This window comes from Leuresthes tenuis, unplaced genomic scaffold (genome assembly GCF_036924035.1).
Source record: "Leuresthes tenuis unplaced genomic scaffold, fLeuTen1.0.hap1 SCAF_19, whole genome shotgun sequence".
Taxonomy (NCBI): Eukaryota; Metazoa; Chordata; class Actinopteri; order Atheriniformes; family Atherinopsidae; genus Leuresthes; species Leuresthes tenuis.
The window spans coordinates 9,805,753-9,832,986 of NW_027325373.1; the positions used below are offsets into that span (position 1 = coordinate 9,805,753).

Here is a 27,234-nt window from a genome sequence, read left to right on the forward strand (position 1 = left end):
ATTAATCCTTATAGAAAATGGATGGATGGTTAACATATAGGGAGAACACACAATTCATATTTGGTGATTAAAAACATACAAACTCAGATTCGTGTACAATTCTGAATAGGTTTTTGGATACACTTAAACCTTTTGGTCAACAAATATCCTGGATCCATTTTCTTGGACTCTTAATAGTAAATAGATACAAGATGCTTCTCTCTGAAGCGCCTACATGAAATACACTGGATGCACGAGAAAGAAGATTGTAGAGATGGTGATTTAATTGAGATGATTTTGTTACTGAAATGACCAAATACAATATGACAAAAAATATAAAAATATGTTGTTTGGAAATTCCCCTTTAAGGGGGGTCAGTGCGATCCAAAGCAAACGGGCCAAATCCAATACATGCTTCAACAATAAAATGCAGGCAGTAAGAGTAATCATCTCAATGACAGTGTGGAAACTATTCAATCTGCATGATCAGAAAAAGCTTTGACACAACAACAGTCGGAGTGAACAATTTAAATAGATTTATTTTCAATGATTTTCCATCTGCAGCACAGTTTTTATTTGATTTTCTTTCGAACAAACTGCACAGACAACAAGCCTTTAGTGGGCAAGAGGACATCAGTGTATGTGTCTCACACACAGAGCACACCTCACAGACCTCGTCTACACACTTTACATAGGCTGAGAGCTGCGGTAAGACAAACAAAATAAAAAAATAAAATAAAAATTCTATGACAAATGAGAAAACATGCAAAAAGCAAGGTGTGACGTGTTAAAGAAAATCAGGGATGAAGAACACAGATGTGCTATAAATCGTCATTTTCCCATCAGGTTTAAATGAAACTTGCAATCAGGAGTTTTTGTCTGGACTCAGAAACTGATTTCATCATGTAAGGGAAAAGACTGGTGACAGTTTGTTGCCTCCGAGGCGTTCTCACACCATTTGTCCACATTACAACTTTTCAACGGATGTATTATAGTCACGGCAATCTTCACAAACTGACTAAAGTCTGGATTTTAAGAGGCTGAGACCTGGGGAAGTAGAAATGGTAACAACCACAGGCTACAAAAAAATGTTTGGAACTGATAAACCAGATTTTAAACGAACCCAAAACTGTAACTTATATCTTGTAAGATCACATTTGTATTATTGAAATTTATATTAGTTGTAGTTCCTGATAAAATGATGGCATGGAAACTTGCATATCTCTTTTTTACTGTCAATGTTTATTAGCTCGGAAATGGCAAACAGGCAGACATCTACATCACCATCAACAACCTTGTTTTGTTTTTTTTCTCCCCTGCCTAAGAAGGCAGATCCCTGGCTGGTTTCTAGTGCATCTCAACATAAGAGGGGGGAAGAAACAGCCAGTCGATTGTCATCCATTCACACATGAATCTCCTTTTATACCAAAACCGCAAAGCTATGATTTCACACAAAATAAACAAAAAGCAAACATATATAGCAGTGACACAATCAAAGCATAATTAACAGCTCTTCAAAGGTAATAATTTAAACTCATTTTAAAAAATAAAAATGGAAACATCTTCTTCAGAGTGCTCCGCTATGGGGCCGTTAAATCACCCGCCCCCTGGTGGTAAGAGTTGACAAATGCAACCCTTAATCAGAAGCATCATAACAGCCGAACTGAGTTCCCTTAGACACACACAAATCACACTTGACAACACAACACCATCATCAGTCATTTGTTCCTTTGTCACACATTCATGAGAACATTTCACACTCATCATTAAAGAATAAATACAAGTGAGGAGGACAGAAGAAGCAGGAACAAATTCTGTCCTGCCGAACGGCTTTGTTGGTCTTTTTTCCCTAGAATGGGGAAATGATGGGTGAGATAAACTCTGACGGTTGCTGTCAGCAGACTGCAGCCATCAAGATTAACTGTGTCAGTCAGCGCAACATATTAACTAAGAAAATGTGTCTCAAAATCTTATCGAATCAGTCTGCAGAGTACAAAGTAGACACAAACAACCCCCAAAAACTCATAAACGATAATGTCCTTTAAACTAAAGCCAGTCTTAAAACGACTTGTGACACAGAAACAGTCTGTTATTCTGTACTGTAGGTGACTTAGGATAGGATCCGCTGAAATGTAAAGAAAAAAGTCACAAGTGTTATGGCAGACTTCATACAATACACTTAAACAAAAGATACTAAAAATAACTTTGAATATGTAAGCTTTAGGTCACCAGAACCCCTGCGCTATCTCAAAAGTTGACAGTAAAGTCAACCATGTTTAACCTTCAAATTCTAATTATACCCAGGAAGTATTCAACGTTTGTTTCAATCCAACATCTGAATCAATGTGAGCACAATGAGAAGAAGAGGACATAGCAGAGAGACAGAAAATGGGAGGAGAAAGCAGAGGTGTCAGCTAGAGGGGATGGAAAGCTACAATCAGATAAGACAAGGGGGAGAGACGGATGAACAGAATGGATTTAGATGGTTGGCAGAAATAAACAAAGGCTTAAAGGAAAAGTGCTGAACAAATGGACACATACTATAATAAACACTAAGCACATATGACATCTACAGGGCAAAGTAAGGTCATGGTTAAAATTAAAGACCAAATAAGTGTACAAAATGCTGAGCAGCAGCCTTGCAAAATTTGAACTTTTGCTTCTTGAGACACAAAATTTTCCTGCACCTGGCAGGACAAAGGGGCTAGTTGCTGGGCTCCGAAATAAATTGGAGCTTCTCAAAATTTGGGCCAGCTTTACCAGGCAGCTGTGACTGCGAATTTAGACAAATCAGATCACTGGAAAAACAGAAGCTGAATGAGAGCAGTCGAACATGCGAAAAAATCTCCGAGATAAAATGTGAGGGCCAGGGCCTGTGAATCTGGGAGGTGAACTCACAGTAAGGCACAGTGCTCTGCTTGTGGTTAATGATGCTCATTCATGCTGCTACAACCTCTGAAGACAGCTACTGCAAACAATGGACAATAACAATAATCACAAAGCATATTCTCTTCTCTTCTTCTACCACTCTATTGTGACGCATACCCTCCAGTTCAAATGTTCCTACTTGTGCCTTAGAATCTTTGGATGGCTCAGCTCGCCAAATGTGGCAAAATGTCCCCCTTAAGGACCTGATCAAGTCTGTGCTGATCAGGGAGTTTTTCCAATTTTCAGTCAAGCCTTTGTCATATGTCACAGAAGAATATACACATATCCTAAGACAGGCAAAGTTTGCTGTTTTTAGACAAAACCTGCACAATACGGCAACAAAAATGTGCACACCAGCTCAGCATGTGAACAAGTCCTGCTTGTGAAAATGACCCCATCTATTTAGCCCAGGGTTGAATCATTCAGGTCGCATTACTTTGTGTTCCAGCGGCTGATAGAAAATGCATTCTGCAGCTTTGTTTTTGAAAGACTCCAAAAGCTAGTGAATAGTGATTTGGTTGCAGAAAAAAAAAATATCTTAAATACAAAAATCCATGTACAACAACAACAACAACTAAAATTAAATGTCCATACTATCTAAAATATGTAAACAGTAGAACTTAAAAATATTTGGTATGTTGCAGACATTTAAGTAAAAACCTTTAAAATACATCAGCTCTTCTGTTTCGTAGCTGATTATTGCACTGCATACGCTGGAGCTCTATTGCACATTAAAGCTTCAACCACTGGTCTAAATCAACATACAGCGTTCCTCACATCCTTTTGTTGTTCCCTTTTAACACTGGAGACACTTTGGAGACCAAGCGGGTTGGAAATGGAAAAGAAAGATGCCCAGATAGTTCAACAACACTCTTGGATAAACTGAACCCCATAGAGGGGGAGGTCTCACTGGTTTGTCACTTCTGGCTGGTTGTGCAGGTTAAGTCAAAAGTAGAGGCGCCCTCATTCACAAAATAATTCCACTAACATAACAATGAAAAGAGACCGTTCAGGTCCACTTAGGTCCCTCCGTTGTCCCGCACACTTCATGTGTAGTACTGTTTCCATGTTCCTCTCAGAATCCTTTAAGTTTGTGTTTATCTGGAGTTTCAAGTTTTTGCATTCTGGATGCCAGGCAGCCTTGTATTCGTCATCGCCAGCAAAACATCTGGTGTGATGGACCAGCGTTGATGGGTAAGGGATGTTAGGGAGCTGTGTGGCAATGCAGGGATGTTTCAAGTTATCAAATAATCCTGGTTACTGTGTTTGTGCCTCTCTCTGTGTTTGCTGAGGTAGCGAGAGGAGTTGCCGGGGAGATTTAAGGAGGAATGGAGAGTGGAGTGTTTGCCATTCGTAAGTCTGTTTTCTTTAGGAATTAAAAGAACAAAGTGGCAAAGGGAGTAAACTATGAACATGTGTGCACTGGTCTTTGAAAGTGTATGGCTATTACTTTACGTTTTGTGTTTATGGGAGAAAAAAAAAAACTTTCTGCTAACCTGGGCAGGCAATATTGTCCGCTTTTTTTTTTTTTTTTTTTTTGCATCTGTACATGAGTGTATGCCAATATGTATATGTATAGATGTAGTGGTCAGCCTGGTCATCACAATTTGTGTTTCCCTGACAGTATGGAGCGGTAAAGCTCTTCCTCCAGCTGCACATAGCGCCCTCTGCTGGAGTCCAGGAAGTACAGTCTGTCTGACACTGCAGTGGGATCAAAGCCATCCCGACGCAAGTCCGTCTTCTGAAACTTAAACGTTCCTGAAAGAGAGACACACAAAGAAAGTGTGTAGATGCTCTCAGTTTGACAAATGCTTTCAGCTTTTTGCTAGGAGTTAAGACCTTAAACCTTAAGGTTTGGAGACACTACTGTACATATCTACTGATTCAAAGAATTTTTCATTGTTTTATGGTACATTTGTATTTTAAATACTTTGGAAATGAACAAGAAAAATACTTTTCACCATTTGAAAGCTCTCTTTAGTAATGTGTAGTGAGATTCTCAAAGATTGGATGGCATTATTTTCTCCTATCTATTCATCAAAACGCATTTTAAAAAAAAAGAAGAAAAAAAAAGACATTTTACCCGTCTTGTTGACCTCTGGAAGGAAGCGGAGGAAGACCGGTCTGGCATATGGAGGGAGAACCTTCTCCATGTCTTTAAAAAACTTCTCAAGGTCAGTGGAGTGAGACTCATCAGCGACAGCTGCCATTCCAGCCTTTCCCTCTGCTCCTGTGCACACAGAAACAAACCAGTCCGCCGTCTCAGTGCCGTTTTTTTTTTTTTTTTTGTCATTGCACCACAGTGCCGATAAAATCGCTCAAATAAACCGCAGAAGCATTGGAAACACTTAAACTTTACAGAGACCATGTGGACTGTCTGGCGATGTCAATTCAACTCGACTTCAATTCAGTGCGTAGGCAACACAAACAGCTTCTACGACCACTGGTACGAGTGGACGTTCTACTCCCTGCTGGTGTCTGATGAGTACAACCTGTGCAGCTTCAACTCATCGTCACTGTGCTCGATTGGCCAAACTAGTTTCCCCCTTTGGTGAATGACAAAGTAATCTAACAACAGCAAGTGGAAAATAGCATCTGTGGTTCGTCTTTGGTGCCACTGGAGCCTCAATTAGAGTTTTGCTTTATAGGTGATGACATTCAAAATTGCTAGAATTGATTTAGTGTCACAATAGATTAAGAGCAAACCAAGGCACTGCTGCTGTAATAGCCACTGTATTCAACATTGTTTTGTTCTTGTCATATATAGACTCTACAGTCTATTATATATATATACAGTCTACATACAGTCTTTCTATATACAGTCTTTCCCCTTACACACACACACACACTACAGTAGTATGTTTTAAAAATACGATTGGTATGCTGACCTTTTGTACAAAGTTCTGATGAAATAATAACTTAAGCTTTCAAGGGTGACTTAATGAGAAAGGGGATATAAACATAAATATAAACATATATTTGGAAACAGCTGATAGTTTCAGTAGTCAGTGCCTTGTAACGTAGGAGTGAAGATACACAAGACACAACTGAAATACTACTGTACACAGAAGAGTAAATCAGATCAAAGAGGTCGACTTGCACAACGTCAAGTCCAAGTTTTGGAAAGAAAAATATCTGCACTACTCATTATACTGACTCAATACTTATCAAATAAGAATCATTGAAAATTTGAATTAAAAGATGTTACCTGGCACTTCTACTCCATAAACAACTACATCTTTCATGTCTAGTAGCCTGCTTAGAGTTCCTTCCACCTCAGTCGTGGAGACATTCTCTCCTTTCCAGCGAAAAGTGTCTCCTGTTCGGTCCTTGAAGTACATGTGGCCGTACTTGTCCATGATCAATACGTCACCTGGTGACAAGGGGTCAATTCAAGAGATTAATAGAGCTCATTTGGAGTGAAATATAGTAATTAAGTCAACTGTCTTTGAAAAATTCCAACCGGAAAGATAGGCACTGTCTCCCTTCTTGAAAACACTGTGAGCAATCTTCTTGCTAGTTGCTGACTGGTTGACGTAGCCATCAAACCTGCGAAGAGGGTCATTCTGAATGATCCTGCCAACAAGCTGGCCAGGCTCACCTGGAACAAAAGAATGGATTGTTTTATCTTAAATGAGGTTTTAGAAAGAGTGCCTGTGTATATTTGCCATGCATACATGTATTAAAAAGGCCTCACAATAATTCAAAGTGGGCTTTCTGTCAAGTTAGACTAGAGAAGCCCTGCAATAAGCCTATTAACCAATAAATAGAGAGTTCAATGAACCTTATATTTTAACAACATAGTTCTGCTAAGCACGATTTGGCTTTGAATTCTGCTTAACATCACCACTGTGAGCAGATTTACGCTTATCAAATGTGAAACGGATGTTTGAAATATTTACACAATGAAACCCACCAGGTTTACAAGGAATACAGACGCCATCTGGTCCCCTAATGAGCTCCATGGTCTCCTCATCAACCCTCACCAGTCTGATGGGGTAGATGAAGGGTAGAATCTGACTGTTAAAGCCACACGCTCCAACCTACCACACAGAGACAAAGTGAGAAAGTGTGAGCATGGAGAATCAAAGGCAGACTTTTTCCTAACACAGACATTATCATAGTGAAATGAGGGCATTTCACTATGATAAAGTCAGTTTAAACTCATAGGCAGGCAAAAATCAACTTTTTTCAGTATTGTCAGTGCTTCTATACAAGATGTGTTCCCACCTTGTTGCCAAAGTTGCCCAAGCTGCAGTTGCACTCTGTGGCTCCATAGAACTCTGCAATCTGTGGGATGTTGAAGCGTGTCATGAACTCTTCCCATATGGACTGGCGAAGGCCGTTGCCCAGTGCCATGCGCACCCGATGCTGTTGCTCAGTATCTCGAACTGGCTGGTTCAGCAGATACCTGCAGATCTCACCTATGTACTGCACAATCTAGAAGAGGATGGTGAAATAAATAATAGTTCAAATAAGCTGAGATGAAAATTATGAAAATAAACTGTTAAATCACTTTTATAGCAATTGTCAGTAAGTAGCTTAAGCAACACTGAGATTGTGGTGTGCTACTTAACATGCAAATTGGGTTAGGATTTGATGCTTACAGTGCAGTTGTATTTGACACAGTCATCCCAGAATCGTGATGCAGAGAACTTCTTTCGGATGACTACAGTCATGCCATGTATTATACACTGGCCCACTCCCACAATGTTTCCTGAAGGCAAAGAAAAGGAAGTGTCAGGCTGCCAGCCTTGGCATGGCAATGATGAAGCGGGATCAAACTAAAGTTCTAAGTGAACGCTGGAAGGACGCCATTTTTATGCCAACAGATTTGAAAAACCAAGCTAACATAGAAACAGTTGGGAGCATCAGTGAAAACCTGCATACTATGGCTTTATGAGCATTTATAAATCCAGCTTGTTCATTTCAGTTTAAAGAGATTTTGGTTTGTTTCCTTGAACTATAGAACACAGAAATCGTGCTCAGTGAGAGCCATAGTGACACCAAGGTCCTTTAGAGGAAGTAGTCTTGTTATGGTCACAAACTAATTCTGATGCTTTGTTTGCAGCTGGAATATGAGCCTACCACGATCTGGATAAACTACAACTGTAACCCAACCCAACTCAACATTCTCACTCTCACTCACCAGGTATGTTTTGCATACAAGGTTGAATGAAATCTAGAATTACTTGCATTCAGCAGGAGAAGCAGCAGATACCTGACCTTGAAAATCCACAAAACGTGCTTGATACTGACCTCAAGTGATGCATATTGGTGAACTCCAACTTGCTTTTCACTGATAGATTGAACCTTCTTCTGTGTCGCAATAACGTTTTGATAACCCTTATCTACACTATCATGTTTAAGCACACATACCTGCAGAGTGGTAGAGTGGGAGGCAATCATACAGCACATCATCTGATGTCATCCTAAAGCCATAATATACCAAAGCTGCCATGCGGTAGTACCTGAAAACCAGGGTGGGTTGAGGCAGGGCAAGAGAAAAAGTCAATTAAGTACCATCAAAAGCGGCATATTTTACTGTATCCTCATTCTTTTCTAACAGGTATTGACCAGAGAGCAACATGGATGAAAAGAGAACAGCTGCAGTTCCTGTGTGTCCATTAATGAGCTGCACGCCTTCTTCCTACCTGCTGTGCACAACAATAGCAGCTTTAGGCATGCCAGTGGTTCCTGATGTGTAGATGTAGAACAGGCGATCTGAAACAGACAGCACAGTGTGAGTGAGATAACATACGCACATCTGCATGATGTTTGATAATGTGTTATGGGTTTTAAAAGGGCAGCCTCAAGTCACTCTTTTTCAAACTGACCTTGCGCAGGATAGCTTTGCAGAATGTTAAATTCTTGGTTTTCATATTAACACTTTTAATTGCAAGATGACTTTGTAACAACACTGAAGGAACGAGGAAGAGAGAAGTGCCGTACGAAGAAAAGAAAGAAAAGTTGTGAGCGAGTAGCCACCGAGGTCCTGCTCTCACCAAAAGTAAAGCAGCCAGACGTTTTCCAACTGAGACAAACTCATGTGTGGATTTGGCTGTTCTGCTTTGAGTGTCAGCCATTACTGAAGAAATGTACTTTTTGTATTCTTTACACAGCGACGGAGCAGGATTACGGTAGCCTATTGTGCATAGCTCATAAACAAACTGCAAACCTTTTGCTACACATAAATCTGCAAATGGGTCAGGTACACTTTGTACAAAGCTGACTAAGCAGCCACTCAGTGCAGCGCCTCTCATTTCCATGCACTAGTGTAAATATACACCCAAGCATTTCAAATCACCTCTTAATTCATCCCCAATCTATCAGATCTTGATAAATTTATCAGTCTTGATAAACTGTGGATGCAATTCTTCCTCGTGTGACCAAAGGTTGAAGGCTTTATTGCTGTGCAAGGACATGATGTGCAAGCGGTAAATATATTGTTACACAACTAGAATAACGACGGAGCGTACAGGTACTCTGAGTAACAAATGATATACTGTACACTGGCAATTTCACCAAAGGTTTTCTATCTGATGAAGAAGTAAGTATATGAAATTATAATAAAAGCTTCCCAAAATCTAAGCATAGCTTAAGGACAACCTCCAAAAACTTAAAGGCGTTCAGAGAAACTTGACAGGATTGTCAAAGTTCACTAAAATCTTTATTTTTCAGCCCTTGAAGCAGATACAGTAGAAACATTAAAAGCTTTAAGAGTTTAAAACTTTAGCTTTTATTGTAAATTATAGCATTTGCCCAAATTCTCAACAACATTCTGTTTTTTCTTTTTTTTAAACATTGAGAATTGTTTTTTAAAACTCAATTATTCTCATAATAAAAAACGATTTTGAAAGATGTAATGAGTATCGTGTTTTTACCTGTGAAGCAGCGTTGTGGCCGTTGTGGCAGGTAAGAAGGGGCGGCATCCAGCAGGGGTTCTAGGCACTCAGTTCCCTGTGGGACTTGTTTGGGATCCCAGTCTCCGGAGCAAAACATCTGCACTGCTTTCCCCATTGAATTGTGGACCTCAGACACCGCTGTGAGAGTAGGACAAACGAGTTGATTAATATCACTTTCCTATAATGCAAAAGGACTGTAGGAAGTTTAAAAACATGGATGATGTTCATAATTGAATTGATAACAAAGAGAGAACAGACAGTATAACAGCAGGAGGGAAAATGGGGGGAAACAAGGTGAAGGGCACCCTGAAACAGAGAAGGAGTGATTAGGAGGAGTGAGGAGTGGAAGTGTGGTAAGATTACAAAGGGAAAAATAACTAATATGTAACAATGAGTGACAAAGATAGATAAAAGAAGATCATTAAATGAAACAACTGTAATACAGCATTTTCCTCTAAAAAGAGAGAGTATCATAATGTTAAAGGTTTATGTCATGCTGGCTGAGTACTAATGCTTCTGGTTTGATTTTGCTCTGTAAAGAGGCCTCGTTTCCAATTACTTAAAGACATTAAGGACCATGCAGGACCAGGATCCTGTCCAGAGACGGTTCCATAAATCTCAGAATGAACAGCTCAAAACTCATTCACTCTTTACGGCTGTGGAGATCAAGGCTTTTCAGATTGGGCTGGGATCCAAGAGAGCCCTAAGTTGAGTGAAACACTTCCCCAGTTTATGTGCGACTGCTGATCTGAGCTGTTGCTCCTCGAGATTACTTGGTGCTCAAATTCATGCAATACACAAGTGACGATATATATTTAGCAATATACTGCAGGATAGCAGACTGCACGATTAGCAATTAAATAATGCAACTTTAATTCCACAAACACACAATTAAGATCAGGAAAAAAATGGTTTAAGTCCTGCAGCAGTTCAATTAATCATAATGCCAAGTCAAAATGACCTTTGCATGCGTTTATCTAATTTAGTTTTTTTCAATTTTTTTTTAAATGACATCGATGTTCGTGTAAAAGAAGGGCGAAATGTAACGATTCGTGACTATTTAAGTGCTGAGATTATTTTTTATTGAAACATTAAATTGAACTAATATTACACAGAATCACCTCTAAAAACAATACGACTCAAATAGGTTTTAAAATAGTTATAGATTAATGTGGTTGCTGTCATTTGGATTCACAATTTATTTCCCAAAAGATTTTCTGCAAGGCTTGTTCATGAAAAGCAGTTTCATGTGTAATCAGTTTTAGTTGCATACGTCTCAATCTGTCGACACATCAGTGTTACAGCCTCTTATCGATTTTAGTTTATCACTTATCAGGTAATTTTCTCAAAAGAACACAGACTTTGAACACTGTACATTCACGATGAAGACATTTTCCATCTTCTCTCCTCACTAGTCTCACTGATACTGAAGAGCCACCTCTTGAAATATCTATTTATCTTTCTCTGCCTCTGCTGCTTTCTCCACACACTCACCTCTCGCATTACAGAGGAAGTAGAACAGCATCCATCAGCATAAGTAAATGCCGTACATATATAGGATCCTTGTCTAACTTTAATTTTTTCTTCCATCCACTTACCATTAGTAAGCTCCGAACCAAACACCACAGCTTTGGCATTGGAGATGGTGACACAGTGGACCAAAGCCTCTAGTCTCAAGTTGAAGTTGATCAGAGCGGCTTCTACTCCGATCTTAGCCATGCCCAACCAGAGGCCCACGTACTGAGATCTGTTCTCCATGAAAAGGGCCACCACATCACCCTCCTGAGAAAAGAGAAAAAGAAAAAGAAAAGTGTTGCCAAAACTGACTGAAGTAAGTCACTCCCTAAAAAAAAGATGATTCTCCTTCATTTTTGCTGGACAGTTTTTTTTGGCATACCTTAAAACCACGTCCCAGCAGCAGATTAGCTACTCTATTTGAGTATTCATCCAACTGATGGTAAGTCCACCTCTCTCCGGTCCCCTCAAAGATGAGAGCCGTTTTGTCCCCGTGACGCTGCACGGTTTCAGCAAAGATCTTAGGAATAGTGTTCTTCTCTCTGAGGTGGCGTCTGACATTCATCTTCACTCGTAATAACACGTATGCTGCACTGAAGGAGGGACGGAAAATGTTAAGTGTTTGAATACAGGACATTAAAAGCACTTTTCGTGGAACCATTTAGGAAAACAATAATCAACCTGGATAACATGATGTGTTACAATTACTAAGTTTTGGTGTTAAAGCTGTAAAACAGGTTATTCGTATGCAAGACTTGAAGTAAAAATGCATCTTTGGCTGAACTTATTTCAAAATAGTTATCATCTGTCAGTCCTGAATGCTGCACACGGGTGATCTTAGACCTGCTTTACATGGCTTAGTATGTCTTCAGTAATGCCTAATTTGTAGTAAAAGGATGAAATATGAAAATCCACATGAATGTTCATTTAAACAAATATGGTGTGCAAGTCTAAATATTCAGAGACTAATCATCGCTGATATTTGACCAGCTAAGGGTGTCTATTACTTTCAAGTAAACAAATAATAAAAAGTGAGACATAAAACATTGAGCATGCCCAAGAGAGCAAAGTCTGTATAAATAGCAATTCTCAGTGCTTTACATTTACTGCACAGAGGTACACAGTAGTGAATAATTACAGAAACCTCATAAAAACCAATGAGCAAATAACTTCTTGACTGAACTGTAGTCATGATGAAATGTTATCATTACACCAGGGATCAGTTTTATGTTGGTCCAGATAAAATGTAGTCTATTGTGGTTCAGCTGGGTCGCTCTTTTCATTTTTCTACAATAAAACTTTCTGGGTTCTTTCTATTCCAATAAAGGAAATACATTAATTCTGGACAACAGAAGTACATGATCTTTTCTATGCTAGTGCTAGTTTCTATGCTCTCTTCAGACATGCTTGTGTTAGCAACAGGACTCTTGGAAAGACCTGTAACAAAACACTTAATTTTGGACTCTATTATTTGAGGTACTTTACACCTTCTGTCGGGGAAGACAGTTTGTACAATAGGTTGGTTAAGTGTACAAAGCATAGAGGTGGACCCTTTTTGTGATTCTTGCCGTGTAAATACCAAAGCCCTGTCCAACCACTTTACACATTAACGACTTATGAGTCACTGCGGAACATGTATGCTTTGTCTGAACTGAATACCTGTGGGCCAATACCTGTACATAGAACAAATCTGAACTGTACTGTAATTATACTTAAAGTTATGTGCATCTGAACCAGAAGTAGCAATATGCATAAAGAGGAGTTATGAGATGTTAGTTACGGATCCTTTCGTTATTAAATCATAAGAATATCTTCAGAATGGAGCCTTGAAACTGTACCTTTTAGTTTTCTGACCGATAAGAGAGTTGGGCCATTTTTTTTGGATGTGATGGATCACAGAGAGGCACCACAACTACTATTACCTGGACAACTTTGGCTTTTTTTGTCCTAAGAGGTACACTTTGGTACACCAAAATGGATTGTTGTAAAGGGCTGTGTAAATAAAGTACATTTACATCAAAAGGCCCATGTTTTACATTACTAGTACTATTGAGGGATAAACAGGAAGTTAGCCACAAAGCAATTACCATGGCAACCTCCAACTGTAAACATTGCTTTTAGGTTAGGACATTAAAACATTTGCTCATAACCCAATTTCCTCCATTATCCTTTTTTTCCAAATCATTTCAGCCTAACTATTATGAAACATTTTGGTCCTCAAAGCTGCTTTCAAAGATGATTGTCTATATCTTTTAAGGGTTGTGTAATCATTTTTCCTGTACGTCTTCCTCTACTGAACATAGTTACATGCATAAATCACACCGACATTCACTTGAAACAATGTCATGATAGTGTAATGATTCGATATCTAAGTTATTATCTATATTGTTGTTAAGGTGAATGCTGAGCTTGTGGATGCATTTAATCCAAAGATTTCACTACTGGGTTTCACCACGAGTCAAATTATTGTTGCCGATGATGTGTATTCTCTGAGCGGTGATAAATGATAACGCAAAGACATATCCCTGGACTGTTTACACAAATGTCATTGCCAGAAGATTAGGCAAAGATTGCAAAATCTAGGAAAGGTCACCAAATGATTATAGTTCATTAATACAAAAAGAGCTAAGATTTCCCCAGTTTTACAACAGTGCAGTGACATCATAAAAGGGCCACAGTGCAAGTACTCTGCACATATTATGGATGTTCACACTTTCAAGTCAGAGCTCGCTGTCAGTGCTTTACCCTGACAGGGATTATTTCACTTAAGGTGAAACATTGTGAAGTGGAGAGCCAAAACAACTGAAAATCTGTCATGACCCAGAACCCTCAAATACTGCTTTACATTTTCTCTGACAGGAAAAACTGAATTTTGCATGCTTAGAAAAGAATGAAAAGCAGTCTAATTCCTTTGACTTTCTGCATTTTATAGACACAAATGGCCCCATGCTTACTGTAAGTCTCTGCCAACTGTTTTGGCAAAAATATGCAGAAAGCTCCATCCTCCGCTTCCAAGGTAGAAGATCAGGATGGCCGGAAGAACTTGGTACCAAGGCAGACCCACCAGCAGCCTCATCACAAACAGCAGGGCTGTACAACATGCTAGACGCATCATCCTGAAAGAAAGCACACATATATAAATAGACACAGATATTGGCACATGGGTTCCAGACCATGAGTCCTAATCAAAAAACATTCCAGGCTAGGTATCAGTTCAGTTGGACCAAGATTACTTGTGGTTTGAGGGGTGCAGAATCACAGAGCATTATCACAGTGATATAAGAGCCAGCTACTTCAAAACGTTATCTACTGTGCTTTTATTTACACATCCAGAGCCCATTTTGACCCACCGACTCGAACCTGCTGTGAAAGCTAACATATATAACAGAATAAAATGACTCAAATACTGTTGGTTCTCATGGTAACGGTCAGAAAATCAACAACTAGAAATGCTGTGTTGAAAATAAAAAGGCCCAAGAACACAGAGACCTTGAGGAAATTCCACTCAAAAGGAAAGAGTTTAGGGTATCAACAGAGAGCATTAAAGTACAGCGTGAGTTGACTCTGGTTCCAAATGGTATCTGATAGTTAGAAAGCCGATCCAAAACAGTAAATGATAGGTTTACACATCTGCTCATTATCTATTCATCAGTTTTGTCTGATTACCGTTTATCATCAGGAAACAACGGGTTGTTTCTATGACAACTAATTTTCTTAAGTTAATATGCTGAGTGGTTTTTATTACTCTGCCTCCGTGCATGTGGCTGTAATGGTAATGATGGCTTCATTTTCACTCTGTCAGTCGACTCTTAAGCCAAAACACAAGGCACAAACAAGCACTCTGTGTGGACGACTAAAACAATCTGAATATTGGATAGGACATGGTGATTATAAGACGTCACATATCAAAGGAAAGCGACGCACTCAGAGGACAGCAGCCACTTCACAGTTGGAGACAAAAGCTTCATCATCTGCTATTGCTGCTTAACCCGGAAACTTAAAAAGCGCGTAGCATCATATTGCGGTAGGGGCCCAAGACGATAAATAAGGAAGGCTCAGCCCACTGTAGGTTACCACACTAACCATGCCATGTGCACTCGACACACGGCCTTCGGTTGTGAACCGGTTGAACGGTTTCTACTGTGCTAACCTGATGGAGGTTATCATGGTAACATGAGGCAGGATGCGCGGCGCAGTGCGCGCATCGGTTTAAGGAAGCGGATGGACAGTATGACACGAAGCAGCCTCTTTTTGGATGAGCAGGCATGCGGTCTACGTATGCATAATTTACCTTTCAAGGTCCGAGGATGCCTGAAATGATAGCGTAGAACGACCGCCTCGTGTCCCCCCCACACACACTTGATTAATCACCAACAAGGTAGCGAGAGGACCGAAAGCCAACGAGCTCTCTTCCTTTCTCCGGGTTAATAATAACCTAACCTAACCACCGATCCGCTAAATTGAACATCGCGGGGGCGCTCGGCCAGCTTGGATTGTAACGGGGATGAGCATTTTTTGCTTACATACCTTGCTCCTCCTTCACACCGTTACAGCATGTAGGTGCGCAGAAATCCCAAACGTGAAACTCGATGTGTGCAGTTCCACCTTGATCGGCTTATAGGCTAGCCTGGACAACACCTCCGCTCTCTACCACCGCTAGCTTGGCTGGATAGAGCCTCACACAAACGCACACAGACAAGACACACGCACTGGGGTCTGCCAGTTGTCTCTCCTGTTGTCAATCGCGCAACGACCTGCTCCTCCAAAATGGCCTGGCAATGCGCGTCGACTTTGACTCCGCGATCATCACCTGTTCATTGTCACAATCATCTATATCATCCTTGGATTCATTCTAGCCGGTAAGCGCACAGGCAGGCGTAATTCAAATGACCTTATAATTTTCTAAGCTGAGCCCGCCCCCTGCTGTCAGCATCAAATCAGTGAATCAGGAATAAGAGCTGACTGATGGATGCAAGGGCCAATCGAGAAAGGGAATCTTTCCTACATCCCATCCGGCAAAGGGCGGAGTCTGCGACACGAGCGGAGAGGAAATGCAGCTCAGCCTGAAAGCGAGGAAGCGTAGCAGTCTCCACCCATTAGCTACAAGGCCGTCATGCGGAGGCTTATGGCATGAAATGAACCTTGCCTCTGCCTGTAGAGTCCGCCTCACCTCGTCCATTCATCAGCATTCGTTCTTCGCTCAGACGTAAATACGTTGTGTCTGACAAGAGGGGAACCTAAGTATTAGCGAGGAATGAGGGCAGGCAGGATGCAGAACAATACCCGCGACTAACCCATCATTTTGTCGACAAAAGGTCTGCCTTTTGCCAACAGGAACCGATCTGCCTCTAACCTGCTTGTGTTCCATTAAATGTAAAGGCTGCTGAAGCTGCCTACCTGTACGGTAGCTGTGGTTGCAGGCGGGTTTCAGTTGGAACTCTGCTGGTCATGCACTTCCTGCAGATGTTTACATCCAGTTAAAGGCCTAACTGTCGTGGCAAAACTGAAAACACTGGAGAGAGCCAACAAATACAGCATGGAACACTTGATCCAATGCAATGCCACACACTGAGTCGCTTTTGCCATCAAGCGTCTGCTGCAACTTTAAGCAAAAAAAACGTGTCCTACAGCCTACAATGTCTGCAGACAACCAGAGGGCTGACATTTAACACAGTTTTTGTCATAGAAGCAGTGTGACATCTCATGAAACACATTGCACAACAAAGGAAGATTACAGAGGGTTTACTATGACAAAACAGAATCACAGGCGCAGGTCAACAAAGGTTACTTCCCCACTGCCTTGAAATAGTTTGAAATAATGGGAACACTTATTTAGAAATTGTTGCCCAATATTTCATATGTAACCCAATCATGTGGGTTGCATAAAATAAGCACTATTAGAATCCCATCTCATTTAGTGTAAGCAGTATATCTTACAATGAGTCATGCATGTAAGATGGTGAATGTGTGAAAGGCAATCATCAGGATGGAATAATGCGAGCTTTGACCTGTGGATCTGAGATAAAAGTGCAAAGACACACTTTCATCAAACACTTTTGGGGCCAGATGCCAGATTACACACACATGACAACCAAGCACCATGATGGTTGTGAAACTCCTCGGCTGATGTCAGTAAGATAAGTCTCATTATCAGCGGGCCGATAAGGACCCACCCATAACAGAATGCCACTTGTCTGGATTTCCATTCAGTACTTTCCGACCCTCTCTTTTTCTTTCTCAGACAAAGGAAGCAGAGTATATAGGAACCCAACACTTTTCTTCCTCAGTTAAACTCTAGCTAGCTCTGCAGAGATACAGGAAACAGTAAATTAATATACTTGCCTTTTTTCCTCCCTACCGCTAGGGCTTCTTTTTCTTCTTCTTCTTTTTTTTTTTATAGTGGTGGGTGGGATTAATATGGGGGATGAAACCACTCAGAAGCTTTGTTAGGACATAAGTATTCAGTGGTAGTATTTTTTTTCAATCACCTTCATTGTTCTAAGGATTTGGAGTGCATATCAAAAAATTAATTTGTTTCTTGAATACTGTTGACAGCTTAGTCACAAATACTATGTTTCTAATTCATTACTCTTTACAGTTACTGCCCAGCTATTTTTGGAGGTGGAATATTTGATTTTACATTTTGACACTGATACGCATCATTTTCTGTAAGAGAACAAAGGTTAGAGAAATAACAGCCACATGTTTCTCTGAACTATTTATGTAATCCAAAAGGACAAAAGTCTTTTCATAGTTATGTCACACAAGAATTTACATTAAACCACTATTTAAAAGGCAGTATGTTAAAGTCACAAACATTTCTATACCTTCAGTTAGCATGGCAGGCATGTTTTAAATAATACACATGCATGCTGGACTTTTCCTCTTGTTGTTACCACTCCCTTTAACCAAATATCTCTTTGTAAAAGCTGTAAAAAAAAAGAAAAAAAAAGAAAGAAAATGGTTTAATCAGTCCCAAAAGGAGACACATCTTTGCACCAAATCAACACTAACTTCTCTAACTTAAGATGTCTTCTTCACTGGTTTTAGGGAGCACTCGGGACTCTACGTTTTCTTGGTTTTATCTTCAGTCATCCAATTCAAGACCAAAGTGTGAGTAGAGATCTCGTGTGGTGGTCCCCCTCAGAGCAGCTGCAAGACATAGACAGATTACAAGGTCAACTCCCTCTGGTTTACATTTCAAACAATCCTCAAAACACTAAACAGACCAAGATCACAGTATGGAAAAACACAGCGCTCGAAACATGCAGCGTGTACTTTGAGGTAAAAGTTTTAAAACTGTTGCCTAAAATGCAGTCAAAAGCACAATCAAACCACATGTTTAAATAATCTTCTAGTTTAATTTATTTCAGTAATAAAAATCAGCTTTTTAAAAATGATTCCCATGTATTTATCCTGTTAAAGCGCAATAATACGGACCGCAGCATGTAGATCAGAACCAAACTACACCAAGACGTGCTGGAATTCACCTGCTTCTGCGAGATGTACGTGGGTGACACAGCTGCATCATTTGTTAGTGCATGGTTGTAATGTAATGACAGGATTATATAAATAGGATTTGATTTTACTGTCTGTTTATGAACTGCATACCGTGCCGTGGATCAGATGTCACATTGTGTCTGTTTAACCATATTCTCATCAACATCCATCGCACGGATGTTTTTTTCAAAACTGATTAAAACCACTGCGACACATTCACATCATCTTCCACCCTGCACCAGCTGAATAGTTTACCATGATGTTTTGTTAGTTTTGGTAGAAATATGCAGCTTCAGATTTATGATGGCGGCGGATCAACTGATGCAAGACGTTTTTAAAAAAAAAAAGAAAAAAAGAAAGAAAAACAACGTGAACACGCACACGCAGTATCCAGAGTTGGAACCCCTCGGCTAACTGACAAGAGTTGATACCCAGCGTAGTGACACCACCTAGTGTGATCTCGACTGTTGAGTAATTAAGGCTTGGATAGGCTGAACCTGCTTTGTAGTGCAGGGTGCTTTCTTCTACCTAATGCAAATTCTTGGGGAGGGTGTGTAGTCTTAAAGGCCCAGAAGTAAAGAGAGGTTCAGTTACTTTTTATACAATACAGTAAATCATCTCTGCACCTGAGGAGAACGCTCTTTCAGACATGCATTCCTTAACATTTATCTACCAGCATCTTAACATGACATTGTTGAATGAGAAACCTGGTTCTCTTACATGACGATTATAGTTACCGTACTGGGTCAAACCCAGTATATGTCTGTCAGCACCGGACAAGTCTGACATTCTTTAATTTCATTAACTGACACGCAATGGATAGATGAGGGTTAATTTGGCATACAGTCTGCTCCTCAGAGAAACCAGACGGACTGCCTCATTAGACAGATAAAGGACATGTCTTTGCTTATTTAAAGTTATTAAAGAGGTTTTAACATGTCACGTTCAGCTGACAGTTAAACAACACTTTCCAGCTTCCTTTCCAGTAAATGTTGTTTTCAGAGTAAGGGAAAAAAAACACAGCTACATGTTTCCTTTTACATTTTGATCGGTTTAAATCGGTCTTTACAAAACAGACTATTCGGTAAAGCACCATTATCACACTGGCATGGATGACTCTGTGACGAATGCGTTCTCTTACACCGTTGACGGTTATATATTAATTAGGTTCCAATAAACATTAAGGCAAACATAACCTATGTCTGAATGACTGAATGCAGTTGCTCTAACAGACTGATGGAGCCATTAATGCTAAATGTATCAATTTTGAAAAGGCCTTTATCTGCATATATCCTTACTGTTGGGTTTCAATATCATTAATTGAGGTTTCCTTTTGAAAAAGATAATGCCTGAATATTACATTGCTGACTGAAGTTTGCCATCGTTTCTTGAAAAAAGGGAAATATGAGAATATTATGTTTTCCAAAAAGAGATGGATCTCTAAAATGTATATACTGTATGACAAACAAAGGCAGGTTTTTCAGTCGTGCGACAGAAAGAACGCTTAAGAGTTTAAATTGTGAACATTTTAAAAACGATATATGCTAAAAAAGAAACTTTGAAATGACAATGGAAATGATCCTGACAGACAGACACGGTCAAACACAAACAGAACGCTTGTCTTTGGAGGGTACTATAGGACATCTCTCACTGCTCACTCTCCCCACTCGTCTCCTCCCCGTCGAATAACAGCATACAGTACAACAGCAACTCAGTGTCTAAGTGTGCACTCTTTGTGAAAGTGCATTTGTTTGAGACAAAGTAAGAGACAGAGAGAGAGAGAAAAGAGCACAAAGGGGGAAGAGAAGACGATAGCCCAGGCCTGCATGTGCACGTGTGAGTGTATGCATGTATCTATGGGCACACACAGAGATTGTAATTGTGTGTCAGCTTGTGAGTGATGTGAAAGACTGTCATTGTGTCAGAGGGGAAATGCCACCTCTGTTCACTAAGAGGTCATTATCATCTCGACTCTCTACTATACTGAGATGGAATTTAACGAGATCGCAAGCTTTAACTCACGATACATATTTAATATGAGAGCTTTTTTCTATGCAGCCTACCGAAAATAATCAGAACAATCAATGAAAGGCAAACTATCTGTGTATATACTCTCTACACTGTCCGTCTATTAAACTGAACGTTCCCAGATCTTATTTCATGCCGGACACACACACAAATATATGCTTATAAAAAGTAGGTAAAAAGTCATAAGTCACACAGACCATGTTGTCATTTGGCCATGATTCATTAAACATCCCTGACAGTGTGAAAAGCATGAACTTCTCCCTATTTCCTCAACTTCATAAAACATACAGCTTGAAAACCTTTTAAAGGACAGAAATCACGATAACCCTGGTAGCCAAATTGTTCTAAAGTTCATAAGAAAAGTATGTTTTATATATATAAATAAATTATTTGAGTAAGCTGATTAAATGTAGTACCAAATGTATCTGCTGCTGATGAATAGTAGAAACTCTATGAGTGAACACAGAAAATAAAACAATTTTCTGTGGCAGGTTTATTCAAGTTGGGAGAGGTGGGAACCTAAATAGCAAGCTCTGCTACAGAGATGCTTGAAGCCCATATATTGCACAGTGTTTGAGTGTTTTATGTTTTATGGGGGACACTATAGCAATCAAAGTACAAAATGTATGTTTTGTGGGATTAAATACTGCTAAATAAAAGACTTGCCCTGGCTTTTGCCTCATTGGTCAAAAGAAAATATTATCTGCTGCCCTCTAGTGGTTGTTAGCAGAACAACTTGAAACTCCACCAACCTGCAGCCATACTAATCTAATAACACAAAGCCCCTAGTTTTAAGTTTGCATGTTTCCTATGACTTACAGTTGCAAATCAAGTTTCATCACCATGCTCCCAATCTTTTTTTTTCCACAGTCATTGCTGGCAATATAATGTTTTAACAGTAACTCCACAGATAATTATAATTACAAGTGTCAAGTTACAATTTGACTACAGTCTGTTTATGATTTTGTTTTTAGCATTGTTTGTTAGTCAAATCCAATCCGAGTTGCTTAGATGGGGTTCAGGGATATGATTACAGGTTATCGAGCTTGTTTTCTTTGATCTTAAGCACACCAGAAAAAGACATATTGTTTTGTGTCTCATACCATCAGATTATTGTTAACACTGGTCTATTACAAATGAAGTGTTAACATGCATCACATTCAGCTGACAGATGAACCAAGAGGTGTTAACATGAGTCACCGACAGTTTGGATCAGTGGTCGTCTCACCACTCTCAATTTTTGAAGCTGAGAGTTCAGCTGAACAAGGTTTACGGTGAATGATTATTTCAAACCGCGAATCCAACCAAAGGCTTTAAGGAAATCAACTCAACCAGATGTGCGTGTATTCCAGATTAAGCTTTGAATTCAGACGAATCCAAATGTAATGCTAGTTGGCAAACAACTTTTCTAACTTTTTCCCCAAGGCATGCAAAAACTGTGATTGCAAGATTAAACTAGGAAACTTAAAGGCTCTCTTACCAATACGACCCAGGAGTGACTGTCCAATGTCTTTGATATCATTGTATTCATGCAACTTATCGATATGGTGCTCCAGCTCCTCTACTCTATATCCCCTGGAAAACAGAGATGAAATTGGTCTCATTCAAAAACACTTTTTGTGCAAAAGTTCATACACAAGCTTAGAGCAAAAAAGTAAACATCTGATAAAATTATCACTGACAAAACTACCATATGCATAGAATATATTGATATTTAGGGGAACTAATTATAGGGATCATACCTTTTGATTCCATTTCCCTTAATATTACACAGACCCATCACTGCATACCAAGCCTCTATACCATTAAAGTTGGGCCTCAAAAAAAGAAATGAATACAGAAAGATTAACACAGCTGTACTCACTCTGCCTCCAGTTGTGCAATCTCTGAATCCAGCTGCTCTCTTCTCCTCACTAGCTCTGCCGCCTCTTCTGCAGGGCTCACTTTAGCACTCTCAGCTACTTGAAGCTGTGACATGCAAGACCAAAAACCATGAACACAGAACACATGTATGACACAACAAACAGTGACATGCAAGGGTTTGTGTGATGAGAGGAGTTACTCACAGGCGACTTGAAGTTGGAGTGTACTTTCTTAAACTTTGAGAATGGAGTTCTAAATGAAAACGGGAGGAAACTATCGGTGGATCTACATACATGTTTCATGACAGAATATAATGTATTGAAGATGACTGGCTATGCGTTGTTTTTTTAACTCAGTAAATAACTCCTTATGATCAGCAATAGTAATATTGACTTATCATCAACAGCTTTACATCGAAATACAAAACACTTCACAACTGTTAAACCAGTGACACACAAATACATTCGTGGTATTTTTAAGTTTAGTGAAGTCAGTAGTGAAGTCAGTAGGGTCATTTAATAGCAACTATTTAACTCAGGAAAGTTAATTTGTTAAATTTTATCGACTAAATTCTGATGAAATCAGACACCATTTATACCCTTAATCTGAAAATATTAACATCGGGCCATAAAAAACTTAAATCAGTATTCACAGTTATTTTTAGCATCTCTCAATGGTTAGAGAGAGGGAGATATTTTATTGTATCTGGTTTGCTACAACGTCATCCCTCGAGCGTCCCTCATGCGACACACCATAACATTAACTCGAAGCTAAATCTTCAGAGTTAGGTACCTAAGCTGTGATAGCCCTTTTTTGCTTTGTGGTTAACATAAATGACAAATGACATTCCACGTTAGCTTGACGTGTACCGTTAGCTAGATCGTTGGCTAGCGTTGACTTAGCTGACGACTACCTTTGGAGCTAAGCTAACTGTGACGATACCTTTTTAGTGTCCCTCTCTTTGAGTCGTTTCCTTCCGGCGTAGAAACTTGACAGTTGTTTGCACTGTACTGTGTTTCGATGGACTGTTCAGTGTTCATGTTGCCTGCAGTGTTAAAGAAATATCTGATTTACTGCACACCAATACTGAGAAAAAGAAGTTTGCAATTCGCGGCTGACAGTAAACAGACTCATAGCGAAATGTGATTGGATACTAAAACCAGGAGGCGGGACAGAGGTAACCACGGCAACGTAGTCACTTGAAACTCCTCGTTTAGTCTAGAGTTTTGAGAGGAGTTGGACCATTTGGTATTTAAGAATATCGGTGTAAATGTTTTCAATTAACAGTCTAACTGTACACATGACATTGGAGTGGTTGTAAGGTGCTAAACACATCAACATTTACAATACGAAAAAGGCTTAAAAATATTTCACAAATATTTCTATTATTAACTTTATAAATGTTTCAGAATATGAATAATTAACTCTTTTGTGAGATATTGTATATTGTGAAATTATTGCTTTTTTGTTTTCCTGTCCTATGCCAAGCACAGAACCATAAAGGGAGTAAGATTTTTTTGCATATTTGATGACAAACTGAGAGACGTCAAAATCCTTTTCATAATTACTTTATAAAGCATATTGCTTATACAATGTCATTGTGAGCTGGATTTGGAATTTAAAACCCCAATACATATATTTTCCACAGACACAGAATAGATGTATCCATCAGATTAAATAATTTCAAATAAACTGTATGTTTAGTGCTTTAATCAAAGTCAATTAATTTAAATAAAATAAAAAACTTTATTTGTCCCTGGGGGGCAAAGGCACACAGGGGAGTTGCACATCAGTAACATGGTGAAAGTTAAAGATAAATATAGTGCAATATGTGGATAAATGACTTAAACAATCAATCCACTGTTAATTTCACACTAACTTTCTGCTAGTTATCTGATAGACATTTTCATTAGTGATTTCAGGAGTTTTAAGACTGCGTTTTGCTCGAATGCATCAGCAAAAATCATTGTCCACTCGATGGCGACAAAGAGCTGGTTAACGACTCTTACCTAACAAAACACGTAAAGGCTCTCACTCACCGTGTCCCTCTCTGTCTGAAACAACCTACACGCCACTTGACTGAGAAGAATATTGCTCAATCAGACCTAAGTGGCAAATATTCATTAGCTGATTCAAAATGAGTCTATTCTGGCTAGGTTACCATCCATGCTCTTGGACATCAGTGATGAATTGACAAAGCAAAGGTCAGGTTCAGTTTACAAAAAAAGACACTTTTCTCCACATATTGAGGCTAAAAGTCTTTGCTGCCTGGTTAACTGGCCAATTACAAAAGGAACATTGTGAAACATTTAGCTCTTGAAATACATAGAGTGAGCCAGATTTCACAGAGGGTAAAAAAGAGGATGAAGCGGTGAAAAAAGAGAGCAGACAATATGTGCGTCAATGGGAGCTGATGTTGTGGTGTGAAGGACAAAAAAATCTAGTCCATTCTGCGTTATGTCCCCTGGATTCATTGGTTATTTATTAGTTTATACAGAAACAGAGAGGGCGGGGAATAAAAAATTCAGACAAGAGGCATGGCATTTCCTCCTTTCAGAAACTGCAGTATTACACTCACTGGGCGGTAATGGCTCCTGCACGCAGTCATGTGTGTGGGAGAGAGAGAAATTTATGGAGGTGGGTTACTTCTCCCTATCTCTGACAAAGCAGTACGAGGTATGTGTGCTTGCAGTAATTAAATCATATATTCTGAACTGCTGCCATATTAAACTCAAATTAATAAAGAACACTGGGTCATACATACGAACGTGCACAAATTCTTGAATTATGCAAGTTTTTAAATGTCATAACAAACATCTGTTATCACAGTTAGCATTAGCAAGACTCAGTGTGTTGTTGTACTTTTGATTTTTGTTTGAGGACATTTGCTGATTAAAAGTGAGACATAATTGGAAATAATTGTGGACTTTGCAGTCCTTGTCAGAGCTCCTGGTTAACCTTAACCTATATTTACAAATAAAACTTACCTTAGATATAATTACTGGCATCGTGTGGATGAGTTTAAATCCATTTGTCAAACAAAATAAAAGAAGACTCACTTATGTTATCTATATTAATGTTGATATTTTTATTCAATAAAATTAAGTTGATTGTATCCTATTTCTGCCTCAGAATGGTGACGATAAGAAAACTGGGAGCATCAGAAATGCTTTTCAACAGTCAAAAAAAACTGGTAAGATGCTAAAAAGATATGGTCCTTAAAAAAACCCTCATGAGACAGTTTGGTGAAAAGAAATAAACATTGACACGTCTACACCAAAGAGCCACAGGATGACAGTTTGTATCATACACTGCCCACTGAACTAAGAAGGGCTCCATGGGCAAGCAAACTGGATATCAATACTAAAAGAAAGGTGTAAAAGGCAGGACTAATGTTTGCAAACCTTTTATAGATAAGCTATTGTCTTTTTGGGATAACTCCTCTTCAACAGAATAAACCATAGCAAAGCTCTTTGGAAATTGCTGTGCATCTGTTTGTCTGTTAGTGACTAACTTAAGCCAATAAGAAAAAGAGCACATAGTGGAGATTCTGTCACGTTGTGGGGCTGCTTTGCTGGCTTTGGTCTTGGAAATATGACTTATATCAGATGTGATGAAGTTTCAAGAATAGCTAGGAATTTGCGCAGTGTCAACAAAGGGAAATTAAAATAAACCGTCAAAAAAACAGCAAAACTTTGAAAAATTGAAAAAAGGTTACAAACTTGGAAACTTGGGAATCTATATAGCAACACACAGAGGCTGAATGACACAGATGGGAATAGTCAAGACCAAGGGGCTATTAGAGGACAAATTCTGCCATCAAAACAAGATACACAAGGAACAACAGAACAGGATGTAAGAAAAAAAAAATCCATTTTGTTCCCCTTTTTTTAAAAACTGGGCTGTAAAAAGGATTTTCAACCAAGACAGGATTCACATCTAGAGCTGGCCTCTAGTGGCCATTCAGAGAACTGTGATTTATTTAATTAATTAATCAGCTTATTTATTTATCAACTCAAGCTGACAAAACAGAAAGAAAATCAGAATGCGTTTTCAATATTTCCCGAACTATGTATCTATCAAGTACTTGTTCCTCTGCAAACAAGAATATGCTCAGCTTCTCTGTATTGGACAACAGAAAAAAGTCTTAAAGTCAGATGTGCTGACATCCTGTATTTCTTTTATTGCATTCTTTTTATATTGGAAAAATCTAATTTTGAAAGAGAAGACATGAGCAAACAAGATGTAGTGAGAAATATGGGCACAATGAAAGCCGACTCAGGAGAAACAGGGAAATGGGGATGAGTGGATAATGGGGCAGAAGGTCGAAGCAGCAGGAAAATAAGAGGAAAGAGGGAGAAGTGGGAAGCTTTGATTTGTTTTGCTAGTTGAAAAGCCTCCTACTTTATCTATCATGTTCATAATTCATGGAATCCCAACTGCTCCTTTGTACTGCATCTGAATTCCACTGCTGGGGAGTTATGACCAGGGACCACAAGATACCCAGACACAAAGC

At 39.3% G+C, this 27,234-nt stretch overlaps 2 protein-coding genes across 4 annotated transcripts; both read right to left on the reverse strand.

The window, feature by feature from the left end:
* Positions 1-494: 494 nt before the first annotated feature.
* On the reverse strand, positions 495-16,411 carry slc27a4 (solute carrier family 27 member 4). The gene is made up of 14 exons (XM_072372675.1): positions 15,855-16,411; positions 14,282-14,443; positions 11,710-11,920; positions 11,411-11,594; positions 9,792-9,950; positions 8,562-8,631; positions 8,287-8,378; positions 7,515-7,624; positions 7,138-7,347; positions 6,824-6,950; positions 6,371-6,508; positions 6,116-6,280; positions 4,991-5,137; positions 495-4,665 (listed from the first exon to the last, which is right to left on the reverse strand). The coding sequence occupies exons 2-14, from the start codon at positions 14,440-14,442 to the stop codon at positions 4,508-4,510; spliced, it is 1,932 nt and encodes a 643-aa protein (XP_072228776.1). The 5' UTR covers position 14,443; positions 15,855-16,411; the 3' UTR covers positions 495-4,507.
* A 1,470-nt stretch (positions 16,412-17,881) lies between these two features.
* Positions 17,882-23,849, reverse strand: swi5 (SWI5 homologous recombination repair protein). 3 transcript variants are annotated; one of them, XM_072371739.1, is made up of 5 exons: positions 23,661-23,849; positions 22,922-22,991; positions 22,720-22,823; positions 22,336-22,430; positions 17,882-18,479 (listed from the first exon to the last, which is right to left on the reverse strand). In XM_072371739.1, the coding sequence occupies exons 1-5, from the start codon at positions 23,756-23,758 to the stop codon at positions 18,415-18,417; spliced, it is 432 nt and encodes a 143-aa protein (XP_072227840.1). In that variant the 5' UTR covers positions 23,759-23,849; the 3' UTR covers positions 17,882-18,414. The 3 variants fall into 3 exon arrangements, with proteins under 3 accessions (XP_072227840.1, XP_072227839.1, XP_072227841.1); XM_072371738.1 differs by having other exon boundaries at positions 22,922-23,003; XM_072371740.1 differs by having other exon boundaries at positions 17,884-18,479; positions 22,922-22,970.
* Between the last annotated feature and the right edge of the window lie 3,385 nt (positions 23,850-27,234).

Excerpts from the sequence above, each read along its gene's own strand:
- slc27a4 (XM_072372675.1), bottom strand. The coding sequence starts at position 14,442 with ATGATGCGTCTAGCATGTTGTACAGCCCTGCTGTTTGTGATGAGGCTG. Across the intron at positions 9,951-11,410 it reads TGGTTCGGAGCTTACTAATG|CGGTGTCTGAGGTCCACAAT; the intron begins GTAAGTGGATGG and ends CTACTCTCACAG. Across the intron at positions 6,281-6,370 it reads AGACAGTGCCTATCTTTCCG|GTGACGTATTGATCATGGAC; the intron begins GTTGGAATTTTT and ends CCTTGTCACCAG.
- swi5 (XM_072371738.1), bottom strand. The coding sequence starts at position 23,758 with ATGAACACTGAACAGTCCATCGAAACACAGTACAGTGCAAACAACTGT. Across the intron at positions 23,004-23,660 it reads AAGAGAGGGACACTAAAAAG|ATCCACCGATAGTTTCCTCC; the intron begins GTATCGTCACAG and ends ACATGTATGTAG. Across the intron at positions 22,431-22,719 it reads ATTGCACAACTGGAGGCAGA|GGGATATAGAGTAGAGGAGC; the intron begins GTGAGTACAGCT and ends TCTGTTTTCCAG.